Genomic DNA, 24,872 nt, shown 5'->3' with positions numbered 1-24,872 from the left:
TCTGTAAGTTTATTTTACAATAAATAGTAAAAATAATAATCACTCAAAATATGTAGCCATTGTTTGATTCTAGAGAGAATACTTACTTGTTACAACCAGTGAAATCCACTCTTATTTTCTCCTTTCTACCTCATTATGTGTTTAATTTTTCTGCTCTATTTTCTGCTCTGTTAACTATTTTTGTGTAAGCTAAAATAAATAGGAGATACACATTAAGAAAAACAGTATTTTTAGCCCATAATTTCTTTATATATAATTTGTTGCTGTAAAAGGAGAAGCTTTATTGTTTTTCATATATTATGCCAAAAATAACAAGGAATTTTATTCATTAGATAATTATCTACTATATAAAAGTATGTTAAATTTAATATATGATTTTAATATGACAGTGTTTTAATTAGCTGATATATTATCAGCAAATTGCAATATATGAGATTTTAATTCATTATTAATGTCTTGCAAATTCCTCTGCAGAGCAAATCAGAATTTGCAAGACATTAATTTCGTGTATGTAGCACCTCACATATTGGAATTTGCCGATGATGTGCCAACCTATAATGCATAGCCATATTAGAATCAAATTGGATATACAGGAATCAAATTTTACAGAAAATTATTTGAATTCTAGATATTGATTTAAAAAGGATTTTCAACATTTTAATTAAAATTTTATCAAAACTGTATAATTTTTCTTCAATAACTTCAGAGCATATTATCATATAAGACTCATTTTTACATCACTTCAAAATTCAAAAAAATTTCCTTTTGCGTGATATGAATTCTTCTGCAATTCTCCCTTCTCTAATTTTAACAAATTTGTAAAAATATTTTTGAATATGTTTTACAACAGTGTTTTTCAATGTTTTAGTAGATACATTTGTAAACAGAAGCTTTGCAATGAAATTAAATACATTTTTGTGTTCTTGTTTTTATTAAGATTAGTTAGCAATTGTAATAGCAATAAAATACAGATGAGACAGTCCTAAAATATTGTTTATTTATGATATGTCAACACAGAGAATATAATCTCCTGTAATTTTTTTTCTCAAAAGGTATCACTTACATTGATGGGCGATAGCCCACTTGTGTCTTGGCGCCTTCTGGACATTGATATATTAGTAGAAGATAAAGAAACAGGAGGTAAAATTATACTTGATTCAATTAACCTTTCTATTTAAAAAAATATATATATTATTCCTTAGTTTATATGTTTCATTGATGGCAACAATCTAAATGGAATTATCTTATGTTAAATTTTGATTAGATTAATATTTTCTGTTTTCAAACTTTTAAAAGGATCACACCTGATATTCTGACATTTTTTCATTAAACTGCAATTTATGAACAACAACAACAACAACAACAACAAAACTTGGATAAAAATTATGTGGAAAAAAAAAGAAGAAGAAAAAAGGAAATCTAAAAAGATTTGTAATAGCAGGGATTTTCTATAGAAACTAATTTTGTTTCTTTCTTAGTATGTTGTTAATTGCAATCACTAATTTAATAAATTGAGTATTCTTGATATGTAATATAAAAAGTGTAAATATATTTTGTTTGAAAAAAAAATCTATATATTATATTCTTATCGTATTTTCAAATTCACAAATCCATTTTATTTGTGAAATATTTTAAAATTTCCTACAAAATACAGAACAGATGAAACCAGTAACATATTTTCCCTTGAAATTATTTGATAATAGGTGTTTAAATTTCTCATCTTGCCTATATTAATACCAAAATTTAAAAGCCATTACATTGTATATGTAATATGTAATAACAGAGAGTGAACTGTCCAACATCATCGCAGCTCTCCACAATAAATTCTATCAATTTTCTTTAGTATTTGCTTTATTTTATTAAATATTTTCTGACAAAGCATATGTTTATATGCTAGATTTTAAAAGAAGCTCCAAAACAAAGTTTTACTGTGTTAAGTTTTAGAATATATTTGCTTACAGTGATTTGTTAATTGATTTCTGTACATGAGCAATAATATATTTATATGAAGGGAAGTGAAAAAATCAGTTGATGCATTACCCGTATTATTGCTTTGCAAAGTCTATAATTAATAAATTATGATTATTATGTTATAATTTTATAACTTTAGATTTCTTTTAATCAATTTTGTACTTTATAGAATATAATTTTTAAATTATGATATTATTCCTTATGTGTGTGAAATTTTTTCTTCATGTTATTATTCCTACAAAAGTTATTCAGCCATTTCGTTATTTGAATTTAATATTTGTGTTCTGATTACTTTTGTGTTATTGTATTATATGCATTTAATATCTTGTGTTATAACTATAAGCCATCCATGCTTTTTAAATTTTGATTTTAAAAAATATTTATTATTTTTTCAACCTTTTTAAGGGTTTAAGTTTCAGAATATTTCTAATTTGGATGCTCTTATTTTTTTTTTAAAGAATATTCAAATTTTTTTGATTTCATATCAATAATGATTCAGTAGTTTAGAAAACAAATAATCATATTTTACTGAATTTTAATGCTCAAATTTTAATTTTTCTGTCATAATAATTTTTGCATGAAGAAATACTGAATACTTGTTATAAATATACTTGTTTACGTGTATGTATCCTTGAAATTAGTCAATAATGTCTTTCAATATTATATTTGTATTAATGATATTCATATATTCATTCAAATTTCTACCCTTCACAAATGATATTTTTATGAGACCATTGATAGGGTGGGAGAATACGTGTTTAACACTGTATATTATTCATCCATTTCATACCTGATATTGTCTGAAATGTAACAGGATCAGGATATAAAATATTAGCTAAGTAAGAAATTGCTTTTGGGCTCCTTTTTGAACACGAGATCTTATGTAGTATTTTCAGAATAATTTAGTTTGTATTTCTTTTGATTTACGGAACTAAGTACTTTAGCTTAATGAGATAAAAATCTGAGAAGAATAATAGGATAATATTTGTAGAGGATAACATATATATATATAAAAAATTTTATATGTTTTCAAATTTACTTGGAGATGATTGTGATTTCCCCCTTCCCCAAACTGGCTAATTGGCCTATAAAAGTTAATAATACAATATATATATATATACATATATATATATATATATGCAAGATACAAAAACTTATTATCTTTAAGGTTGACTTAATGACTTGCGATTAACTGGGGTTTTTTCCCCTTTTAAATTATTTTACTTTATCATTGCTTTTATTACTGAAAAACCATTTATATAGAGATTAAATTAAAATCATTAAAAAAATATCTAATTTAAGATGGATAAAAAGAAAAAGTCATGAAACTAGTGCTGTCTAAAAATTCCTGAGAAGTTTAATATGGCCATGATTATGAATTATGCTTCTTTTTCAAATCCTAGTGTATTCTTTATGTGTACTTTTAAGTTTATTCATTATTGTAAATACAAAAGTCATAAAGACAAAATGCAACAAAATAATGATATTGTTTAAAATCGACCTTATAAAATATTGCCACTGCATTAGAAACAGCATACCACGTTTTCTTCTATATGTAAAATTTTTTCTACTTGTTATTATTTCCAACAAGATTATAATAATTTCCAGTTGGCAAATCACTCTGCATGTAAAAGTATATTTTTAATATACTGTATTTGAACTTTCATTGTGTCTTTACAGATGGAGAGGCTCTTGTGCATTCACTTCAAATAAATTATATTCATCAGCTCATTCAATCACGCCTCATCGACAACCCAAAGCCACTTCATGAACTCTATAACTGCCTTCGTATCCTTTTATTTTTTTTCAAATGCATATTTTACAAAAGTTGTATGAAAGTTTACTTAAAATGCTTTTTAGTTGCTTACTATTGGTCATACAAGTATCAGTTTTTTTTATCTGATAAAATTTGTGTTAGTATTCAGAAAAGGAGAGTTCTGGTTTGTTTGTTTTTTACATGTGATTGAATCTTTGTATTATGGAGAATTTTTTTAAGCAGAGTTTAAGAGAATGAAAAGAAGATAAAAATGGATTGAGCCTTTGAAGTTAATTATATGTTTTTCATCTCCTCTACTTAAGTACATAAAATTAAGAGCCATCTTTGTAGATACTTGGATTAGAATTAAATTAGAAGTAATTTACCTTTCTATGGATTTTGTGTTTACTAGTATATATTTTTTTTCGAAATTAAATCAATTACAATTCATTGTACATCAGACTACTTTTTTTACTAATAATTTAAGAGAATTGTATTGTTAGAATTTTATGTATTGTAGTTTATTGAAAAGCTTTATCTCACAATATATAATTTGGAGTTAGCTTTGTGTTGCAATTCATGGTTGTAATACATTTTAATGTGAAATATGTTTGTGTCTGTTTGTATGCTATTGTTCAAAACTTTTATTTTTTTATTTCCATTCATCTGAAATTTGAAATTCACATTGATATTCATTTTCATGCAAATATCTGCGGTTGCAAATTAAGTAGATTATTATTACCATAATATAATTGGGTGCTTGTTTATATTTACTGCTCCTGGTTTTATTGTCTAGTGGTCTAAATATAGCACCAAGATGTTGCATGACATATAAGAGAACTTGGTAATCTTGACATAATCTGAAAATTGCAAAGTAAACCTGGGATTTGTTAAAATAAACCAAATAAACAAAATGTAAATACCTACATTGGTTTTCCATTAACAAAATGAGAATAAGTGCAAGAAACATTAACTAAATTTATCTTTTATTTCATTTGATTTGTATTACATTCTGTAGAACCATAAAATGATATTTTCTATGAAATGTAGATAATTTCCTTAACCTCATTGCTGAACGGTAGATAAATTTTTTTCAGCAAGAATTTGAAATGTTCTAATTTAAGTTTTTCTCCCCCCCCCCCCCAAGAAAAAGATATGACATATATATTTAAAAAAATATAACATGTATATTTAAAAAAAAATATAACATGTATATTTTTGTGGTTTCACATTTGTAAGCTTAAGCATCAAATTCTAGAAACTGATCCCCACCCCTCCCCAACAAGGTTAGTGATCAAAGGTATGATAGTAACTGGAAATAAAGCACATGAGTGAATTGCATGTTCTGTAGTTACTGAAATATATTGCTGAAGATTGGTTAATGGAAGCATCTGTGAGCTTTCAAAATCATTTTTGCCCAGAATCATTTTACCTTAATTCTATTTAGATTCATTTTGCCAGAGTCTTCAGCTGGAAGTTTTACATTCACAGGTTAGTACCTCTTTATTTTTAAACTTAACTTTTTTACTATTGACCTGCAATAGCTGGCAATGTTGATTCTATCCTGTCAAGCCAGGATAGTTTAAAATCATTGTATTTATATCAGTCACATTGTAAAAATGTTAAATATATGTGGATTGTTTATATGCACATGATTATAGTTTATTTATTTCTATACTGTTTAGATATATAAAATTTGATTGCATGAATAATTCTTTTCTTATACTATAAATTAAAATGCATATTTGTTTGAATATTGGTTACAAATTTTTAAATTATTAGAAAAAGTACACAATATTTATATATCCTTTATTTTATTAATTTAAATATTACATAATATAAAAATATTTTATTAATTTAAATATTGAAGCATTAATCAGAGAATTGTTGACTTTTTTTGCCATTTGATCATTTTATTTAGTATGTTTGTTATTTAGTTAGTATCATTTTATTTAGTTAGTTTATAATTCTGTTGTAAAGTTATGGCTAAAAGCTTTGCCCATTACCTTGTTATGGGCTGTTGAATAGATATCATAATGCAAAGATTTTTTATTTGTCTATGGATGTACTGTGAAAACATATACAATTACTATGTAGCTCTTCAACATTTTAATATTGATGATTATCTAAATAATTTCCAAGTGAATCCAAAACTATATAAAACAAAAATTATAAAGTAGAATGTTATTAAATACTTCATTAAAATTTCTAAATGTCATTGTGAGATTCTTCGATTTCACTTTGTGTACCTAAGCAATGCTCAGTTCCAAGCTATGTGTTTGAAGAGCTTTCAAAGTTACTGTAACTGAAATGTGTTGTTTTAAACTTTGCAAGTTACTACAAGCACCTGACTAGTACAGTCTTTTATAACTCTGCATGTGGTAAAAAAAGATAGAAAGGGGCTTAGTTTTGAAAATTGCATGATATGACTGCTATGTGAAATTTTCTCATTAAATTACCATCTTGAATAGTTAAAAATATTTTTTAAATGATTAACTAATATGTTTTGGTAGGCTTAAATTTTATCTATTTATTTATTTAGAAATATGTCAAGACGAAATTAATTTTCAAGTTTTTGTAATTCTTAGTATTTATTTATTTATCGAGAAAAATCAAGATATGCAAGTTGAACAGGAAGTACACTGTTAAAATTAAACAAAATATTTTAAACTGATGTTGTTTTTTAGAACAAAAGAGTTTATTTATATTTTATAAAATCTTGAATAAAGATTAATATATATTACTTGTAAATAATTTAGGTATTGCGTTTATGCCGTGATCGTCTTCGAGACTTTATTGTCGTTGAAGAATATACAGCTGGAAGCCGTTTAGTACTATGCTATTGGAGGTATGTATTATTTCATACATGTTAAACATATTGGAATTTTTCAGTATGTATTGCTTCATATATGCTAATACCTTATATTCATTTAAATGGCCTGACACAATATTTTTCAATGAAAATTATCTTTTTGGATTTTTGTAAACAGGAAGGCAAATTTAGATAATAATAATTTTGAAAATAAATCTATTTAAAAATTAACTGATTATTTGCTGATGACAATATCTTAAATTTATTTTCTTCAAATTTGTTAATTTTACTGAATTTGATTATGATTTTGTTTACTATTTTATATAAATATATAATCAAAATAATTGATTTGGTAAATTAATGTTATTTGGATTTAGTGATTTGCTATTGCCTGTGATCTTTATTTAAAGAAAATGTTTTATTTTAGCTATAGCTGTACTTTTATCTGACTTCTTAAACAAATAAAAAAAATTAATTATATTTATTTTGTTTTAGATTTCCTTATGTCTTTATGGACAAAAATTCTTTTCTAAACAGGCTTCCGAAGTTTGAGGAAAATACTGCAGAAAGAGAAAGCAACAATTGCAAATTATGTGTTCAGATGGACCCAACTGATCCCAGTCGACCCTTGCAGGTGACCCATGTCCCCCACCTCAATCACAAAGATGCTCAGCTGGCAGATCAAGCCATCAAAGTTAGTTTGGTTTTTAAATATTTTATTTCATATTATCCATTTTATGTTTGTACTTTTTAATGCATTAATTTTTCATTTCAATGGATTTTTCTCATATTTTCATCATTCCAACATAATGCTACAAAACAGACTTGTTGTATCTGATTGAGATTACATACATTGTATAGACTATGTATACAAAGCCTAACGATCAAAACTAGTGAAGTAAATATAGATGGTTAGAAATTTGAGGGAGGATGGGTGTATAAGTTTGCTAATTCAAACTATTGTGGAAAATGTAGTTAACAGAGACAAATTTTGCTTTAGAATTGATTTCTTATGTCCTCTTGTCTTTCTGTCAAATATCCTGTTTTGGAAGAAATTTTATTCTCAGTATATACTTTGGTATACAGTTTGTACTCAGTTATACTTTGGGAACATTCTTTAGATGAATGTCGGAAGAATAACAAAATAAATATAAAATAATTCCAGTTAGAAGTTATAGCAGCCAAGGAAGCATAATTTCATAGATAATTTTTATTGAAGTCTAGTATGTTTGGTATTAGTGAAATTGAAGCATCCAGTTACTCTTGCATCAATTGGTTTTATGAAGGCAGGCATTATCATATAGTAGATTAATAGTATGGAAATTTCATTATCATTGTGTACATACATTTTGTTTTAGTTGATGTCTCTGTATTATTCTGCAGAGCTTTAAGCTACAGAATGTATGATATTTTTATTACATATTGTGTTGTGACATGGGTATTTTTTAGAGCAGTAACTATCATTGCAACAAACTTCACTTGATAATACTTAAAGAAGATAGAAACAATAAAAATCCATTAAAAAAATTTCTTATTGAGAATGAGTTATTGTGGCTTGAGTTTTGAATGATGTTTTCTGTATGATGGAAAATGAGTTCATTTTTTTAACTGAAACTGGTTAAGCCTAGCTTGTATAAACATTTCATAGTTACAGAAAGTTAAATTACTTGAAATCAAAATTTCTAATTTTGTGGTTAACATTAGTTTTTTTATACAAGAAAATCTGGATTCAGAATTCTTTCCTATTTTCTGTTAAAATGTTTCTACTAAATTATTTAATCATAAATTTTATAGAAAATTCATAAATACAGAAGGTGATTGGAATTTTATGAATTGCCATCTATACAGTTTATAACCTCATGTGCTAATTTCAGTGTAAAGTTTTTAAAAAAGACTTAATAATGAATATACATTTAAGTTTAGAAAGAATTTACAACATATTTCTCTCTCTCTCTCTCTCTCTCTCTCTCTCTCTCTCTCTCTCTCTCTCTCTCTCTCTCTCTCTCTCTCTCTCTCTCTCTCTCTCTCTCTCTCTCTCTCTCTCTCTCTCTCTCTCTCTCTTTTTAAATTCACCTACAGTTCTCAAATTCTCTTTATTTCTTGAATTAAATTTGATAAAAAAAAAGAGTGAAAAAAACTTAAATTATTATTTAAATACTATTTGTACTCAGCCATGTGTTGTTGTGATGCAGTCTGGTTAAATAGAAAAGAGAAAGTACAGGTTTCTCATATGTTTTGTTTCACAATGCTTTTGGGTACACAATATCTTTTGCTGTCCTGTTGTCTATGCAGATACAGGGATTGTCTAGTTTGCTGACTTAAGAACTTGTAACATATAATTGTGCATATGAAAAGAAATTGAAATCCCTGAAAATGCAATCTAACAATGCAGTTAGAAACAATGGAATAGAATCATGAAACTGGAAATCATTAACAAATCCTAAAATGGGAACATTGAAAGGGAGTCATGAAATATTTAGTGTAATTTCTGTTTCTTTTATGTTTAACAGGTGGTATGTTTTTTTAAAAAGTATTTTGTACTTGTCACAGGGGTGACATTTTTTAAATAAATATATAAAACCATAAGTGTATTCGGATGTAATACTGTGCCGAAATTGCGAAACAATCATTGAGAACTTTGATTTAAGATTTGGAAGAAACAAGTATTTACATATTTATTTAAATAGATTCAGATTCTTAAAATACATTTCTTTTATTTAGTTGGAGGATAAGAATGTTTCACTACAAATATTTATTTCATACTTCCCTTCTCATTTCTTGCTTACTGCATTTTAGAATTGATTAATTGAACATTTTTATCTTTTTATGAAAATGATAATTTTTTACTTATTTACGAAATATGCAAAATGGAAGTGTTGTAATTTCAGACCTCTTCGAGTCCATAAAATACACTTTGGAATTATGCATGTCTGCTCTTGATAAATAAAAACTCTAACTCTTTGTACTATATGGATGGAATTTGGCTAATGACTTCTTTAAATTTATAAACTTCTATCGCATTTTGAACAAAATCTATTCTGATGAAATCTGTCTATCCGATTATCCTAATATAAATTAACAGAATGACTACAAAATGAAAAATTAGATAGATAAAATTTGATCAGCGATTTAATACCAAAAGTATAGACATATATCAAATTTTATACCAAATCCATCAAGGAGTTGACTCTCTGCCAGTCAACATATAAGAACATGATAACTTAAAAATGCAATGATTTAAGTATGTGAAATTTTGAACGTGAGTTTGTGATTACAATTGTAATTCATTGACTAATTTTGGCTTTAATTGGTCAATAAAATACACATTTCCAATACACATAATTTGAAATACACATTTGATTTTCCATTGCTTGTGCAATGATCACATTTGAGTGCTCAATCCCCTACCCACCCACCCCCAAAAAATAAATAAAGATAATTTTTTTTTTTTTTGTAATTATAGTTTGACAATAGGGTGCAGTTAATACACTAGTACATTGTGCTGGTTTTAAGCTGTAAATTTTAGTTTAATAATAAGATTATCATTCTTAAACTTAATTTGCTAATATCCAGCATCTTATTTGTAGGACTATTATATTTCCCTTTCATATCTGAATGAATGCTTCCCTTATATCCTTTTCTCTTTATTTAACAATTTAATGTGCAATTGCAAATTTAAATAATTTTCAGTAAGCATATACCAACCATTAGCCATATTTTAATAATTCTGAACGCCGTCTTTTTGATATTTTAGGAAGAAATCTTTGTTTTAAATATTTATATATACTTAAGGAAACTTTTAATGTATGTACTAAAAAAATTTAATTGTTTCCTATAAATTTTTTAAAAATTTATGCTACTGTCTTGTTGTTTTAAAATGACTTTTAAAAAATTTGCAGAAATAGGTGATTTAAATTAAATTTACCATTAATAAGTTAAGATCTGTGCTAGACAATTAAGCATTGCTGCTAATTTAAATTTTCTGTATTTAAATTAATACAATTGATTATTTGCATATTAAAAAATATAATTTTTCATTTCAGTCTGACTTTTTATCTGTGGAGAAACTTCTGATTCATACTGTACATATTCGCACTAAACACAAGCTACAAGAATTAAGCGAAATCCTAAAACCTCTGCTGGGACTACCTGAGTGTGAGTAAATGTTTTTTATCGCAGGATAATCAATATGTATTATTTGTATTAATAGTTTATTTAACTGGAAAATATGATAGGAAAATTTAAAAGTTTCAAATTATTGAATGACATTATTTTTTTTAAATTTATTTATATTTCCTGATAATATAGTAATGTATTATATATCTATAATTTGATAGCTAATTGGAAATAGAAAAGCTGAACTGATGTTAATAAAGACCCCTGAAATCATGAATTCCAATTTAGGTTAAAAATTTGCATGTTGCTAATACATAATTGTAATTGGAAGAAATTTATTTCTGATTTGTTATTTAAATTATTGTTCTTAAAAAATATTGAATTGAAAATAAATATATTTTATGTAAAGCAAATTAAGAACCTTTAAAAAGTGTGTATAAATTTTAATTTTTATATCATCAGTTTAATTATGCTTGAATTTTATAGGTAATTGCCTTAAACTTCAAGATCTAACATTTATAAAAAAAACCATTTTTGTAAATTTCATGATAAATTGCCTTAAACTTCAAGATCTAACATTTATAAAAAAAACATTTTTGTAAATTTCATGATAAATTTAAGTTTTAAATTTGAAATTATTATTATTTGTAATTAATTGTTGTAAATTTACAGTTCGGAATATTAATAGTTTTAAAACTCAAAATTGCACAAAATATGTTCATATGATTTATCTCGAGGCCTGACATTTTTTTCCTATCTTTGAAATTTTATAGACATTCTAGAATTGATTGGTATTTGAAGGTTGAAACTATGATATTGCTATAAAATTCTGGCAAAGAAATGACTGCGTTAATAATTCAAGTCCAATGAATCACTTTGAAAATGTTATAGTAAATGTAGTAATTATGAAAAGCAAGCATAATGAAGTTAAAATGTAGATCAGTCATGTTATAAACTTTTAACTGTATTAAAATACAACTATTAATAGTTAGTAATGAGGCAGCTAATAGAAAGTACTATTAAAAGAACTAACCACTTTTAATGATATTACATTGTGATACTGAAATTAAATTATGCAATGATATTACTTTAATAGACACACATACACACACACGCAATAAAATACACATTAATTAACAGTAGAAATATTGAAATTTAGTAATGCATATGTTGCTTAAAACAATTCAAACTGCTTTGTGAAAGAATAACCAATACATGAAAAAATGTATTTAAAATTAATTCATAATGTTAATTTATATTATAAAGAAAATTTACTTCAGTGTGAAAACAAAGTACTTTATTAATATTTGTGCATATTTTGCAAATAAATGTGGAAATTCATCTTTGCATACATTTTAACTGAACATATATTTTACTTTTTTCTCAAAGATTATTTGTGTTGTTATTATAGCAAAATCATACTTTTAGAAACTCTGTATTGCTTAAGATGTCTAGTATTTGCTGTTGTTGTGATTGACCTTTGTGGGTTCTCGTGTTTCTGTTAAATTACTTTGCTTTGTAATTCCATATTTGGTGGAAAACTAGTTGAAGTGAGAATAATAATAAAAAGTACTACTTTTTGTTTGCTGTGCAACTAATATTTTGTGGTATTTGGCACTGCACTTATTGCTGGAGAAAGTAATATATGTATCATACAATGTGAGATATTTGCATGCATAATGATGGACAATAATGAAGTGAAGAAAAATATAAGGAAAAAGGAATGTTCTCTTGAGCATATAAACACTAAATTGCTCTGCGATTTCCAAATAAAATTTATGAAATTCAATAATAAAATTCATTTAAGTAAGTTAAATTTTCCAAGCAGTCAAAATTACTGTTTGGGGACAACATAGGTATATATATGCATACATCAGAAGAAGAAAAAAATGAGAAGGTAAATATAGCTGTTAATAAGTACGTTTATATCATGTAGAAAAAGTAACATAAAGTCTTAGAATTTGTGTCATTATAACTGTTATTCTTTTTCTAAACAAAATTAAATCCCTATCTTAGGCAATGTACTATTGAATATGTGAATAATTAGCAAGAAAAGCTGTAAAAAAAACCTAAACAAACTTAAAAACATTTAATGTTTTAGGAAAATTAGTTGAGATGAAATTGTAGCTTTTATTTATCTGTATCGTTATCCATACCTCCATTGCAAATATTTTTATCTTATCATGTTGCTACTTTTGTTACTTTATTTCTTTATAGATTCATTGTCTTAAAAAAAATTTTAAGTTGTGCAACATTTTTTTTTTATTAATGTGCCCTAAATTTTTCAAATTTTATTAAATTTTGGTAATATGAAGTATCATTAGTTATGTGAAATTTTCTCTCCAATGATCCCACCACTTATTCTTGTTCAATGATTTGAAAAAAGAAAAATTGGAGTAAAATTCATGGAGATTTTAAGTTTTCTGGTCATGATCTGATGATTGAGTATAGTACATTTACAGTTATGTTCTGTTAAAAAAATATATTCATCGCAATATATGTTTTGATTTGAATAATTTTTTTTATTGCTGAAAAAAGAATATTTAACACAAACTGTAACAACAAAGGTGATTCTTTTTTTTTAAATAATTGATTAAAAAACATTTTATTAATTTTTGATTTGGTAAAGAAAAATTTTTATTTTAAAGTAATTATAATTAAATAATGCTTTGAATTCATTTTAAAAAAATTAATAAAACAAAATTTAATTAATTTTTCCTTTTTTATTTGATTGAATCAAATAATTCCAATCATTTATTTATACAGCTTTACATAAATTAATTTTTTTTTTCAAATGTGTCATAAGATCAGTTAAGATTTGAATATATATAGCAACTTTTTATTTGTTTTTATCTAATTAAAGTTTTATTCCTCAATATTTCATGAATCTGGTGTCTTATTGTGAATTATGTAAGTCATGATATCTGACATTCTTGGAAGTATATCTTGGTTATATAGTAAAAATAAATAACATTTAATTTATATTGCACTTGGAGAATGTTGAGAAGTTTGTGTGGTAAATCTGATCAAGGATCTGATTAGTAAGGTTTTAGGGATGCAGTAGCTTACATTTTATTCTCTTCTCTTAGTTGTCCAGAATTATGTATATGGTTTGATTCTCACAAATAATAATGTTGTTCCAAAATGGATTTTCTGATTAAAAAAAATAAATGGTTTCTTTACAATTTATTTTCAGTAGTTCCATTTTATTACTTTTTTTTTCATTATAAGTTTTATTTTTGGCTTTGTTATATTATTATAAGGCTTATTTTTGGCGTTTGTTTGTTGTATTTATTTCAATTTTTAGCTGTTTAAGTTTTCTAAATTTTTTTAGCTTTAGGCAATCAGGATACTGCAGAAAAAAAACAAAAACATTATGAGCATCTCATAATATAATCAAGTCCCGATTTTTTACTATTTAGAATTAATAATAAATCTCTTTTACAAGGAGGAAAGTTGCATTCAGCAATCAAATATGACACATTTCGATAGTTTAATTTTATGTAATAATTCTGCAATATTTTTAATATTTCAAACACTTTTTGTATAAATTCATTCATTTTATTGATCAATTGATCATGCTTATATTATTATTTTTTTTTTTTAGTCTGAATGTTGCAATGAATAATCTGAATTAATTTCAGGTACAATTAGTGGTTCTCCTGCTGTCTTGCACTGCCCCATTCTACAACCTTGCATGATTTCCGAAGAACTCCTCATCACTGTCAATACGCACACTGGCCATTTTCTGGCCCATGTTCCTCAGTTTGGTAAGTTTCTTCTCATACAGATAACACACACTTTAATCTAAACTTCGTTCTGTAACTATATCTTATGTATATGAAAGTCTTTTTCTGCAATATATTAAAAAATAACAATGGTAATTTTAATTTTAGAGTTTTATACACTCTGTTATTTATTTAATCTGTATAGTATTAATGATTTCATCATTAATTTTATTAATCATTTGCTAATCTTTATTAATATAAAATTTATATTCAATTTCTTTTGTGTATAAAAAATTAAAAAGAGCAAATGAATGACAAAGGATTTTAAGAAATTATTTTCCCCTTAGAGAATTAATTTCAAATAATTTTTGTTAAAAATTCTTTACTTTTCATTCAGCAGAAACTTTTCCAACATGTTAAACATTATATATTTTTCCCCTTTTAAATATTACATGTAAAAACTGATTAATTAATGAAATTCATTATTTTATATTGAATAAAATTCTATTTACAAAGCAGGTATTAATAGATATTCCACACTTTTGTTATAAACATATAATTCCATCAGCATATGAAGCCGACTTTTGTGTGCTTAAATTTCATTTATTAACAGTTGCATTGAGTGTATAAAACATCTTTTGCAGAACCTCCGATGATGGATGATATTCAGAATTGTTTGAATAAAGACCCAACCAAGGTGGAGAATCTTATCTCTGAACTTAGGTAAAATTTTGATATCGAAATTATTTTCTTCAAGATGAAATGATTTTGATATATGTGTATATATATCAATCTGTATATTCCATAAATTGTTTATTTTATAGTAAAATAAAATAAATAGTGAAGAGGCAGAAAAGCATCGAATTATTTTGATTAGTCTTAAAATTATTCATAGAAATGTACTTTAATTGGAATTGAAAAAAGGTATTATTTTGGCAGCAGTTTGTGTTGATCTTCATATGCCAATATCAAAGGGTTTTACTTTCAGCCTTAAATTTTTATTTTTTTACCTTTTGCTTCTGTCCAACTTGTGTTTCCGTCCATAATCTTTGAAAATTTTTAGATCTATGAAGTAAAGTATCCATTATTCATATTAGTAATAATATATATGAAACATTAGTCAGAATTTAATGCATTCTGTCAGTATTTTTGTTTTTCTTTACTTTCCTCTAGAAATGAATATATTAGGAATGAATGCAAGGTATTTATAAAATTGTTTCTTGAAGTCAGTGTATGAAAACAGTATTTTGAATGTTTTTTGTTGGATAAATAATTTTCTACCCCTTAAAAAAGTAAAAAAAGAATATAAGTAATAAGAGGAAACAATGAGAGGAAAACATATAAAATTTTTAATCATTCAAATTTTATTAATAATTGCTTATTTAATGCATGATTTCTGCATCATGTTTTTCTATTATGTATTTTAATATCATGCCAATGCATATCATAGAAACATTACTTACCTGCATTTATACAACTTATCATTGAGAAATATTTTAGTGTTTTTTTTTAGTCTAAGTTTTCAATAAATTTTATTTTAATAATAAACTTTTATAATATTGTACAAAGATTTTTTTAAGGTATACATTGGAACAAACTCTATTTTGTAACTTTTAGAATCCTTTAGATTATTTTGTATCAGTATTGCTTGTGTGCTAGTTATTATTTAATTTTCGAAAGTCAATATCCACATGTAAAGTTTTGTTGTTCCCTTATAATTTTTAATATATGCCAAAGGAAGATAATTGAAGTAATGCTAATTTGGCTCTTTTTGCTTTGGGCTTTGAACTGATAAATTGTATCATTTTCCTTTTCTGTTGAGATTGATACAAAAATATAGCTTTTTTATAGTTTCTTCTTTCAGTTGTCATTGTTGGTTGTAATGTTGTATCTTGCAAATTTTTAAAAGAGCCAAGCATAAATTATTTTCCATTAATTTTTGTATATGTTTTTCGAAGGATTTATTTCTGTCTAATTATGAATTCAGCAAATATAGTCATAAATTTTAAATAAAGCATTTCAAACATATGAAATTACATTTTTCTTTTTTTTGAAGAATATATATCTTATGTGATTATAAAGTTGAACAGGCAATTGTTTATATGCAGATAATAATTAGAAATTGCTTCCATTTAAAAAAAAAAGTTTATTAGATATCTGAAGTGATGACAAAAGTTTAAAAAAAAAAGTCATAAACAGTTGGCAAGGTATTTCAATTAATCTTATGTTTTGTTGCTTTTTTGCATATTTACACGTATTCATATAGCCAGAATTCAAAATTTCAAGCTTCATTCCTGATCATTTTTATGTAACTTAGAAATAGGATATGAGTCTAATAAAGCTGATCAATCAATCTGTATGTAATCATGAAAGAATATTATTTTTATGGAAATGGTGCCTTTAATTGAATTTTTATTCATTATAAATAAGTTGTATCTCTCTTTTGAATAAGTTGATAATTAGATAACCTTATTAATTGAATTCTAATAAAAGTGACAAAAATAATATGTTTTAATTTATTATTAATATTTTTAGATTCTGGATAACTGTCAGGCGATGCGAGAAGACAATTCAGCATCTTCCAGCCACAGCAAGTGAACATTTACCTTTAATTATACAACCTGATCATGAACTGAACAAGTTTTCTAAACACAAACTCTACATCAAGTTATGCAGGCATCAAGAATATTATATTGTGAGTAAGATACATATTTCAGTGCATAAACTTTTCTTTCACTATTAACTTTGATTTTACAGGTTTTTTTTAAGTAAAAAAGATGAAGAATCAAGTTTCTTTGTGTTTTAATTATGAATACAGCTTTCCGATGAAATTATGTTTTTCTTTCTGTCCATTTGATTGAATTTGTTATTTGAATTTATTTTTAACACATTGAAAGAAGTATGGCAACAAATATAGAAGCAAAGCAGCAAATAGGAGAAAAATTATAATGTATATTTATTAGAAGTAACTTATTATCTATCAAAGAAATCATCACTTGTCTCTAGTACTTTCTCAGTTGCAGACATAAATTTGATCATTCGAATAATATCCCCAGTAATTATATATAATATTAACATACCTACATTTATGAAAAGAGAAATATTTACATTCAAATGACAGAATAACAAAAACTAGTGTGCATAAACATGATGTTGTCTGAAGCTGGTAAAAACTAAAAAACTTGATGCTTTATTATCGCAGTGAGATTTCTATCAGTTTTTAAAAATTTCTTTAATGTATGGCAATTGTTAAGAGTTTCATAGCAATTTTGAAATATCTTAAGTCAATTTCTAGAAGAGCTTTAAATCTTCTCATTTCTAAGATAATTCAAGCTCATATATCTGAGAATACTGATCCCCCCCTCTAAAATCTTTCATAGGTGAGAAAAAAATCCCTACCTTCTACCCTCCTCAAAAACTACAGTGACAACCATGTTCTTCAGAGATTGATGTTTGAAAGAATACTCAGTTTCACTGATGGCATTTAAATGTGGGCTCTGACATTTTTTCAGTGTTCCCAAAAGATCTCCCTGTCCTCTATATCAATCTTGGTGAATGTCTCTAATGAACAAAGCACATGCCTTAGATTTTTACTTAGTCACATTTAATTGCAGCAATATCTATGTCTCATATGCCCATCTTAGTTCCATTGATCGGTCATTTAGTTGTCTTTCATTACCGATAGAATTAAAAAGAAAAAATTAACAATGTTTAAGATAAATAAAATAATTCAAAAACTTGAAACTGATAGCAGTATAAAACTGTAACTTTTAAATTATAATTAATGGAATAACCAAAGATATAACAATCTTTTTGTTTATTCAGCTTCTTAAAATAGAAATTTTATTTATTCATCTTATTCACTTTTTCTCATCTTTCTTGATATCAAAGGCTCTTTAGCAGTTTAAATTTTCCAATAAAGTTTTATGACTATTGTTTTGCTGTTTATTTGTGCTAATTTATGATTAATTTAATATTTAACTTTTATAGATTGTGCGATTATTGGAAAACCCATCAAATCGCTGTGAAATCCTTCCTGCCTACTACTTGATGACTGTCTCGCCACAGCCTCTGGAAGATGACACCATTGATCAAAAAGTTGAAACAACAGTTATGGATACAGAATTGCCGAAAACTTACTTGAAAATAGTAGACTTCTCTCCTCTGGATAGTTTCATAGCAACTCATGGACCAGGTACAGAGATGGAATATGATCACCAAGGTGTTGGGAAAAAACGTAGACTGATGGTTCAGAGTGATACTGGTGTGAAGAAAGTCAAGTATACTGGCTTCTTCATCTCTGAATTGGCACATATTGTAGCAATGTGTGATGAACGCATTCCTTATTCAGCACTGAGCAGAGAATTGAATAAAAAGGACGTTTGCCATAATGGTATACAGATTGAAGCTCATGGCTCTAATTATCAAGTTAAGATTGTACAACTTCCTGTTCCTGATGTCAAAGAGACAGAAACTTTCAATGCCCTTCATTCTGCACTTCTCAGTTGTACTATTCGTCTGAATGGCAAAGGTGCCCGTACTTGGTTTGTGGAATTTGTTTTCTGTAATTGCCCTGTACCCAGTGTGTGTCCCAAAGAACAAGGACCCTGTAGAGCCTTGCATTACACCTATGACTTTGGTGCAGGCACTAACAAACAAGTGGCAGAAATGGTGGAGGAAATGTTGAAGGATTGGTGCATCATGGGACATTTATACAAAGTGGTTTTAGATTTTGCTCAGGCACTCAAATGTGACCAACACAATATGTTTCCATCTATCATGGAAATAAAATCTTTCACTTACAAAAGATTGGTTATAGGGTATGGACCAAACAAGGCCAATATGGTGAATATATACTGGAATCCATGTGACAAACGCTATCATTTAGGTTTTGGTGTTGTTGGTCAAACAGTGTCTGCTAGTAATCCTCATACTATTGTTGCAGCACAGTTACAACATGAATTTAACCAGCATCTGTCTGTCATGACTCTCATGCAATGTCTGCATGAGACATATGCACCTTTGCTGACCATCAACAAACTGCCCACAGCCTCTGAACTTGGAGTGGTTCACAGCAGACCTGCTCTTCCTATTCAAACCTTTGTTATCATGCCTCAAACCTCAACTCATTTCCGTGTTATATATAGAAATATGTTCTGTTTAGATATCGAATGCCGACCGGAGGGCCTCGTTGCTGTTCGTGATGGAGCATACAGTGTCTTTGACAAGCAAAAGGCTGTGGAGGAGCTCTCCACCATCAACAGCATCAAGGCTTTCCTCAGCAAATTTGTAGATGAAACAGCAACACAAGCTCGTCGTCGCTCCCAAACTGAAGAGGATAGCAATCCATTGTCTCCTGTACCAACACTTGATTCTCTTGATTCAGGCTTTTTGTCTGTATCTAGCCAAGTAAAACCAGGCAGTCCAGCCCAATCATGTCGTGGGCAGGATAGTGGAAGTGGACTACGATTCCATCTGCCCATGACACCACCTTCTGGATCTAACCCACATACACCAGCATCACCACATACATCAGTATTATCACAGGTAAGTAAAAGTTTTTTTTACTCAGCAATAAATGATGTAAAAAAAAATTATGTACAATATTAGAAAAGACTCTAATTTTACTAGCAATTGGTATTGCTAAAATTATTAACTTGATGACAAAAAAAAAAAAAAAAAAAAATGCTATGGCAGATTTTATTTATAAGTAAATTCAACAGATTTTATATAAGGGAATATAATTTGTATAAGGAGTCTCTTATATAAGAAATGTTTATATGGTTCAGTTAATTCATTTTAAAATTATTTCATTAGATGCTGAAACTTATTGAATGATAAATTAATATATAATTTAAAAAATAAGCAGAACTGTTTACACTATAATTAATTAATAATGTATTTTATATTAAAATGCTTATATGTATCTTAGTAGATTTTTTATTCATGAAAAAAAAAATCCAAAGGATATACTCTGGTACCTTTTTAATCTGTTAATTCACAATTTAATATGCAGTATAAATTTCAATATATTTCTTGAAATTATGTTATAATATTAAGATTAAAATAATGGGGAGTAAAATTTGTAAAATTTTCAAAGCATAGGTTGAAAAATTTTTCAAAAAAAAAAAAAAAAAAAAAAAGATTTCTTTCCTTCTTGCATTATTTTTAAAGTAAATCAGTAAAAGAAATTTCAAAATAATAATGGTTTGGTTTTTTGGCACTAGGGGCATAGATTTGGCCATGCTGTGCCAGACTAGGTAAAATTCTTTCAATTTAAAATTTCGAAATTCCTTGATATAGGAAACAATGTGGGGAAAAAAAATTAATAATTGATAACCTTCAAAAAAGGAAGGAAAGTAGACTAAATATGTGAATAAAAACCTATTGATTTTAAAAAGGATAAGAGGTTATTTGGAGTTTTTCCAAATAAAGTAGATAAAAATATATTATTAGGTTTAAAAAAATGTAAACGCTGAGTATAAAAATTTGACCATTTGGAAAGTATGTATTGGATGGACAGAGTGCAGTTGCACCGAGAACACATTTGAGCTTGTTCTTCTAACAGCAGATGACGATGAATATATCGAGTATGACCCACTCGTAAACTGGTGCGAACTGTATCCACTTTTCTGTTCATTTGAGAAGGCCAAAGTTTGACAGTAGGTTTAACTCCATGAAGCTTGTTTTCACTTTCAATATCTCATTCTCTTTGCCATTTGTTTAAAAGAAATATTTTTATGTACTTTTTCAAATCTGTCAAAGGTGCAGTAGTATTCTTTGTTGCAGTCGCCAATTTGGTAGTTTTGTCTGCTCTTTCGTTACCCACAATCCCAACACAGGATGATGGTTTCGAGCATGATAAAACTTTAAAATCTCGAGATGCTAGTGTATTTAAAATATCCAAAACATTTAAAACAAGAGGATGATAATGAAATTGAGGAGGAATTGATTCAAGAGACTCTAATACACTAAGGGAGTCTGTGTAAATGATGAAATTCTTTTGCAGACTATCAGAAATGTCTTCCAATGCATATAAAACAGCAGTTATTTCTGCTGTGAACACTGAACAGAAAGTATTTATTTTAAAATAAAACACAATATCTGGGAAAATGACTGAAAAAGATACACTATTAGCTGATTTGGAACCATCTGTATAAATTGGAATAAAGTCAACATAATGCTGCCTGTGTTCAAAACAAGTTTTTTGATAGATGATATCCGATGTGTCAGATTTGGTAAAACTTGTAAAAGGATTTAAATAATGAAAAACAGGAACAAACGGTCTTCTGGATTCCGCTTTAGTCTTTTTAAAAATAATAAAACTTTCGGTAGTGGTACGTCTGCGAAATATATCCCACGTCTTCCTTTGTTTCTTATACGCCTGTTGGCATTCCACCAAGGTTTATTTTGTTCTCTGTAATTACCAATCGTCTTGGGTATTGATTTATCTGCTGCTTCAGTTACGATTTTTACAGTTTAATTAAGTACATCTTCGATAGTGGAAGATCTAATAATTTCAGAATCAATATTAGCTAATGAAGTGAACCTTTACCAGTTGGCTGCGTTTAAAATATATTTAGCTAGCCAGAAATTACTATTTGGATTATGTCTATTGTCGGTTATAATTAATAGAAAATGGTCACTGTTATACAGATTATTGTCAACTGTTAAATTCAAAAAAGATAAGAGAGATAAAGAACAAATTGAATGAAATGTGCGTGTGGGTAAATGAAAATGTCTTTTCATCAGAAGTTAAGAGACAAATTATGATCTGAAAGAAATTTTTCAATCTGCAGACCACGGGAATTGTTATCAGAATTACAACATACGGAAATATGGCCATTAAGATCGCCTATAATTATAAAAGGAGGTGGAGAGTTGATAAATCAAATTATTAAGATCTATTTGACTTATATTTTCATTTGGAGGTAAGTAAATGTTGCAAACGGTAACTCAGGTTTGTGTCTGAATACGTGTAGCCACAGCCTGCAGGTTGGTATTAAGGGTCAAGGGCATGGAAGGAGTATCAGTTGCTGCAAGTATTGCACCACCACCAGAAACACGTTCTTGGATATGATGTTTGCTATAAATTTTATAATGACGGATATTATGTTTGTCAGTTTTGAGGTAAGTCTCTTGCATTGCAATAAAGGCGAGATGATGTTTGTTAATGAGGTCCTTTAATTCAGCATTCTTGTTTTGGAAACCACGACAGTTCCATGAAATGAAAGAGGCCATAAAAGAAAGAAAAAAAAAAAAAAACACTAAAAAGGGGGACACCGCCTAAAACAGAAGGACAAAAACACTAAGGAGAAGCGAGAAGGACTTCGCCGTCGCTGGTAAGCATTTCATCATCGGATAGCTGCTTTAGTAGGGACACTATTTGTAAGAGTTTAAAATATCTTGATCTCTTTTCTCAGGTTGGGGGGTTCTGTCATTTACTATTTTTCGCTCTTCTGGAAATGAAATGTTTCGCGTAAATTTAACCGCATGTATCTCCTTCTCTTGTTTGTAACGTGTTAAAATTTTTGAATAAGCTGAATGTTCGGAACAGTTGCAACATTTTGGTATGATAGAAGAGCAGGCTTTTACTTTCATGGTCTGGAAGAGAGCAGTAAGCACATATTTGTTTAAAAGATTTACAGGCTGTTACTGTGTGACCAAATTTTTGACATTTAAAACATCGAAGTGGATTTGGTGTATAATGTTTAACAGGGCAATTAATGTAAGCAATTTTGACAGATTTCTGCAACATAGAAGTATCAAATGTCAGTATTAGGCGTTTTGTTGGGAAATTTTGACCATTTCTTTTTATTGATATTCTACGAACTGATATGACCTTTTGTGCTTTGAGAGCGTTAAGGATATCTTCTTAGGTATCTCTTTTAAAATCACTTAGTGAAATAACACCCCTTGTATGGTTTATTGTCCGATGTGGACTGACAGTAACTTCAATATTTGCTATTTTCTCAAGTTTTGATAATTTTCAGATTGTTTTGAATTTGAAACTTTGACAAGTAGGTTTCCACCGTTTAATTTCTTGATCGATTTCACTTCTCCATTAACTGAAAGAATAGTTTTGTGAATTAAAATAGGAGATAAATTGCTCTAAGTACTTTTTTCAGCACTAATTAAAAACAAATTAGGATAAGCATTACTGTAGTGTGAATTAGAATTAGCCATGCGACATTAGAAAAGATTCGGGCTCTATGGCATCGCCCACCATGGAGCCAAACATGGGAAGGCAATTACAGGCTCTGGAAAATCCCAACCTCAGCACTTGCCATAATGCAAGCCGGAACCTATACGCTGGGAGTCATACCCGGGGACAGTGACTACCCTTAACGCCAAGTCCAAGGAGTGACCCCCCCCCCTTCACTTGATCCCCTTCAACAGCCCAGTCAAATGTCTGGGATACCGGCCGATTGATACATCAAGGACCAAAATGTACCACCCTTCTGATGGGTTGCCACTCACGGCAAACACATGGGGGGTTTTGACTGTTCATGAGAAGCAAACAGACCGGCGTCGGCTTCTCATTGAGAGCTCCCTTGCTTATCGTCGAGGGATGGAAGGATGAAGTAAACAGAAGGGGTAAGGGGAGAGTAAATTTAAAGAGAGAAGGGGATAAAGAAGAGAAAAGGGATAGGAGGGAGTAGGAAGAGAGAAGAAAAAGTAAAGATCCCTGGGAACTTCTTGATTGGGACACCCGTACCAAACTAAAGAAGTTAAGCCCCTGAGGGGTCAAAGTAATAATACTTTGAATTTGGAACTTAGCTAATCATCAATTTAGAGGGGTGCTTCAAAAAAAAAAAATAATACATTTCATAACCAGATTTACCCATACAAAGCCCTAAATTTTTAATTGTATTTATCTAAATTGAATTTTAGGAAATTGACATCTTTTTTGTATATTTCTAACAAAAGAAAATGAATGGAATTAAAGTAGATGATGAAACTTGAAAACAAACTAAAAGAGGTGGAGGGCTAAGAGAGCAAAAGTTAGTCTTTTGTGGGACAAAGGAGGTGAGCATCTCACAATTGACCATGTGCCAAATCTTATCTGTGGCCAGAGTGACCCAGTCACTACCATACTCAATGGAAGGAATCTTTGGTTTTTACCTGCAACTGTTGCATATTGAATGGATTTCAATGATTTTTGGAACTAGATTCTGGCAGTTCCAATGAATGTATTTCCAGTTTATTAAACTGCTTTAGTTTGTTTTTAATGTGTAAGTTTTGCATCATAGTAAACTGATGGTGATTGAGATGTGAATTATGTAAAAATGTTAGATGATTATACAATATGATGAACATTTATTTAAACTGGCAGCAACATTTATTAAAAATTTTGTGTATATTGCATCATCATCTTATTATTTTAGTAGTGCCTAAACAAAACAAAATAGTTGCAATTATCATTTTTCATTTTCAACTTACAAAGTGAAAAAAAATAACCAAACCAGATTTGAAATGAAAAGTTTTT

At 27.9% G+C, this 24,872-nt stretch overlaps 1 protein-coding gene across 3 annotated transcripts in view; it reads left to right on the top strand.

Annotated features, from left to right (window-relative positions):
• Positions 1 to 24,872, top strand: part of LOC129957634 (mediator of RNA polymerase II transcription subunit 14-like) — a 55,357-nt gene that overhangs the window by 16,446 nt on the left and 14,039 nt on the right. For 2 of the 3 annotated variants that reach the window (XM_056070066.1, XM_056070065.1), the window contains exons 8-17: positions 1,053 to 1,140; positions 3,652 to 3,759; positions 5,175 to 5,218; positions 6,487 to 6,575; positions 7,035 to 7,233; positions 10,583 to 10,694; positions 14,300 to 14,425; positions 15,028 to 15,106; positions 16,919 to 17,078; positions 18,374 to 19,930. In XM_056070066.1, the coding sequence (XP_055926041.1) occupies positions 1,053 to 1,140; positions 3,652 to 3,759; positions 5,175 to 5,218; positions 6,487 to 6,575; positions 7,035 to 7,233; positions 10,583 to 10,694; positions 14,300 to 14,425; positions 15,028 to 15,106; positions 16,919 to 17,078; positions 18,374 to 19,930 (2,562 nt within the window). The remainder of the gene's footprint in view (positions 1 to 1,052; positions 1,141 to 3,651; positions 3,760 to 5,174; positions 5,219 to 6,486; positions 6,576 to 7,034; positions 7,234 to 10,582; positions 10,695 to 14,299; positions 14,426 to 15,027; positions 15,107 to 16,918; positions 17,079 to 18,373; positions 19,931 to 24,872) is intronic. The other variant, XM_056070067.1, reaches the window with a different exon arrangement.

Source organism: Argiope bruennichi, chromosome 11, assembly GCF_947563725.1.
Source record: "Argiope bruennichi chromosome 11, qqArgBrue1.1, whole genome shotgun sequence".
NCBI lineage: Eukaryota > Metazoa > Arthropoda > Arachnida > Araneae > Araneidae > Argiope > Argiope bruennichi.
The sequence above is the reverse complement of the archived record's forward strand: the minus strand, read 5'-3'. Positions and strand labels throughout refer to the sequence as shown.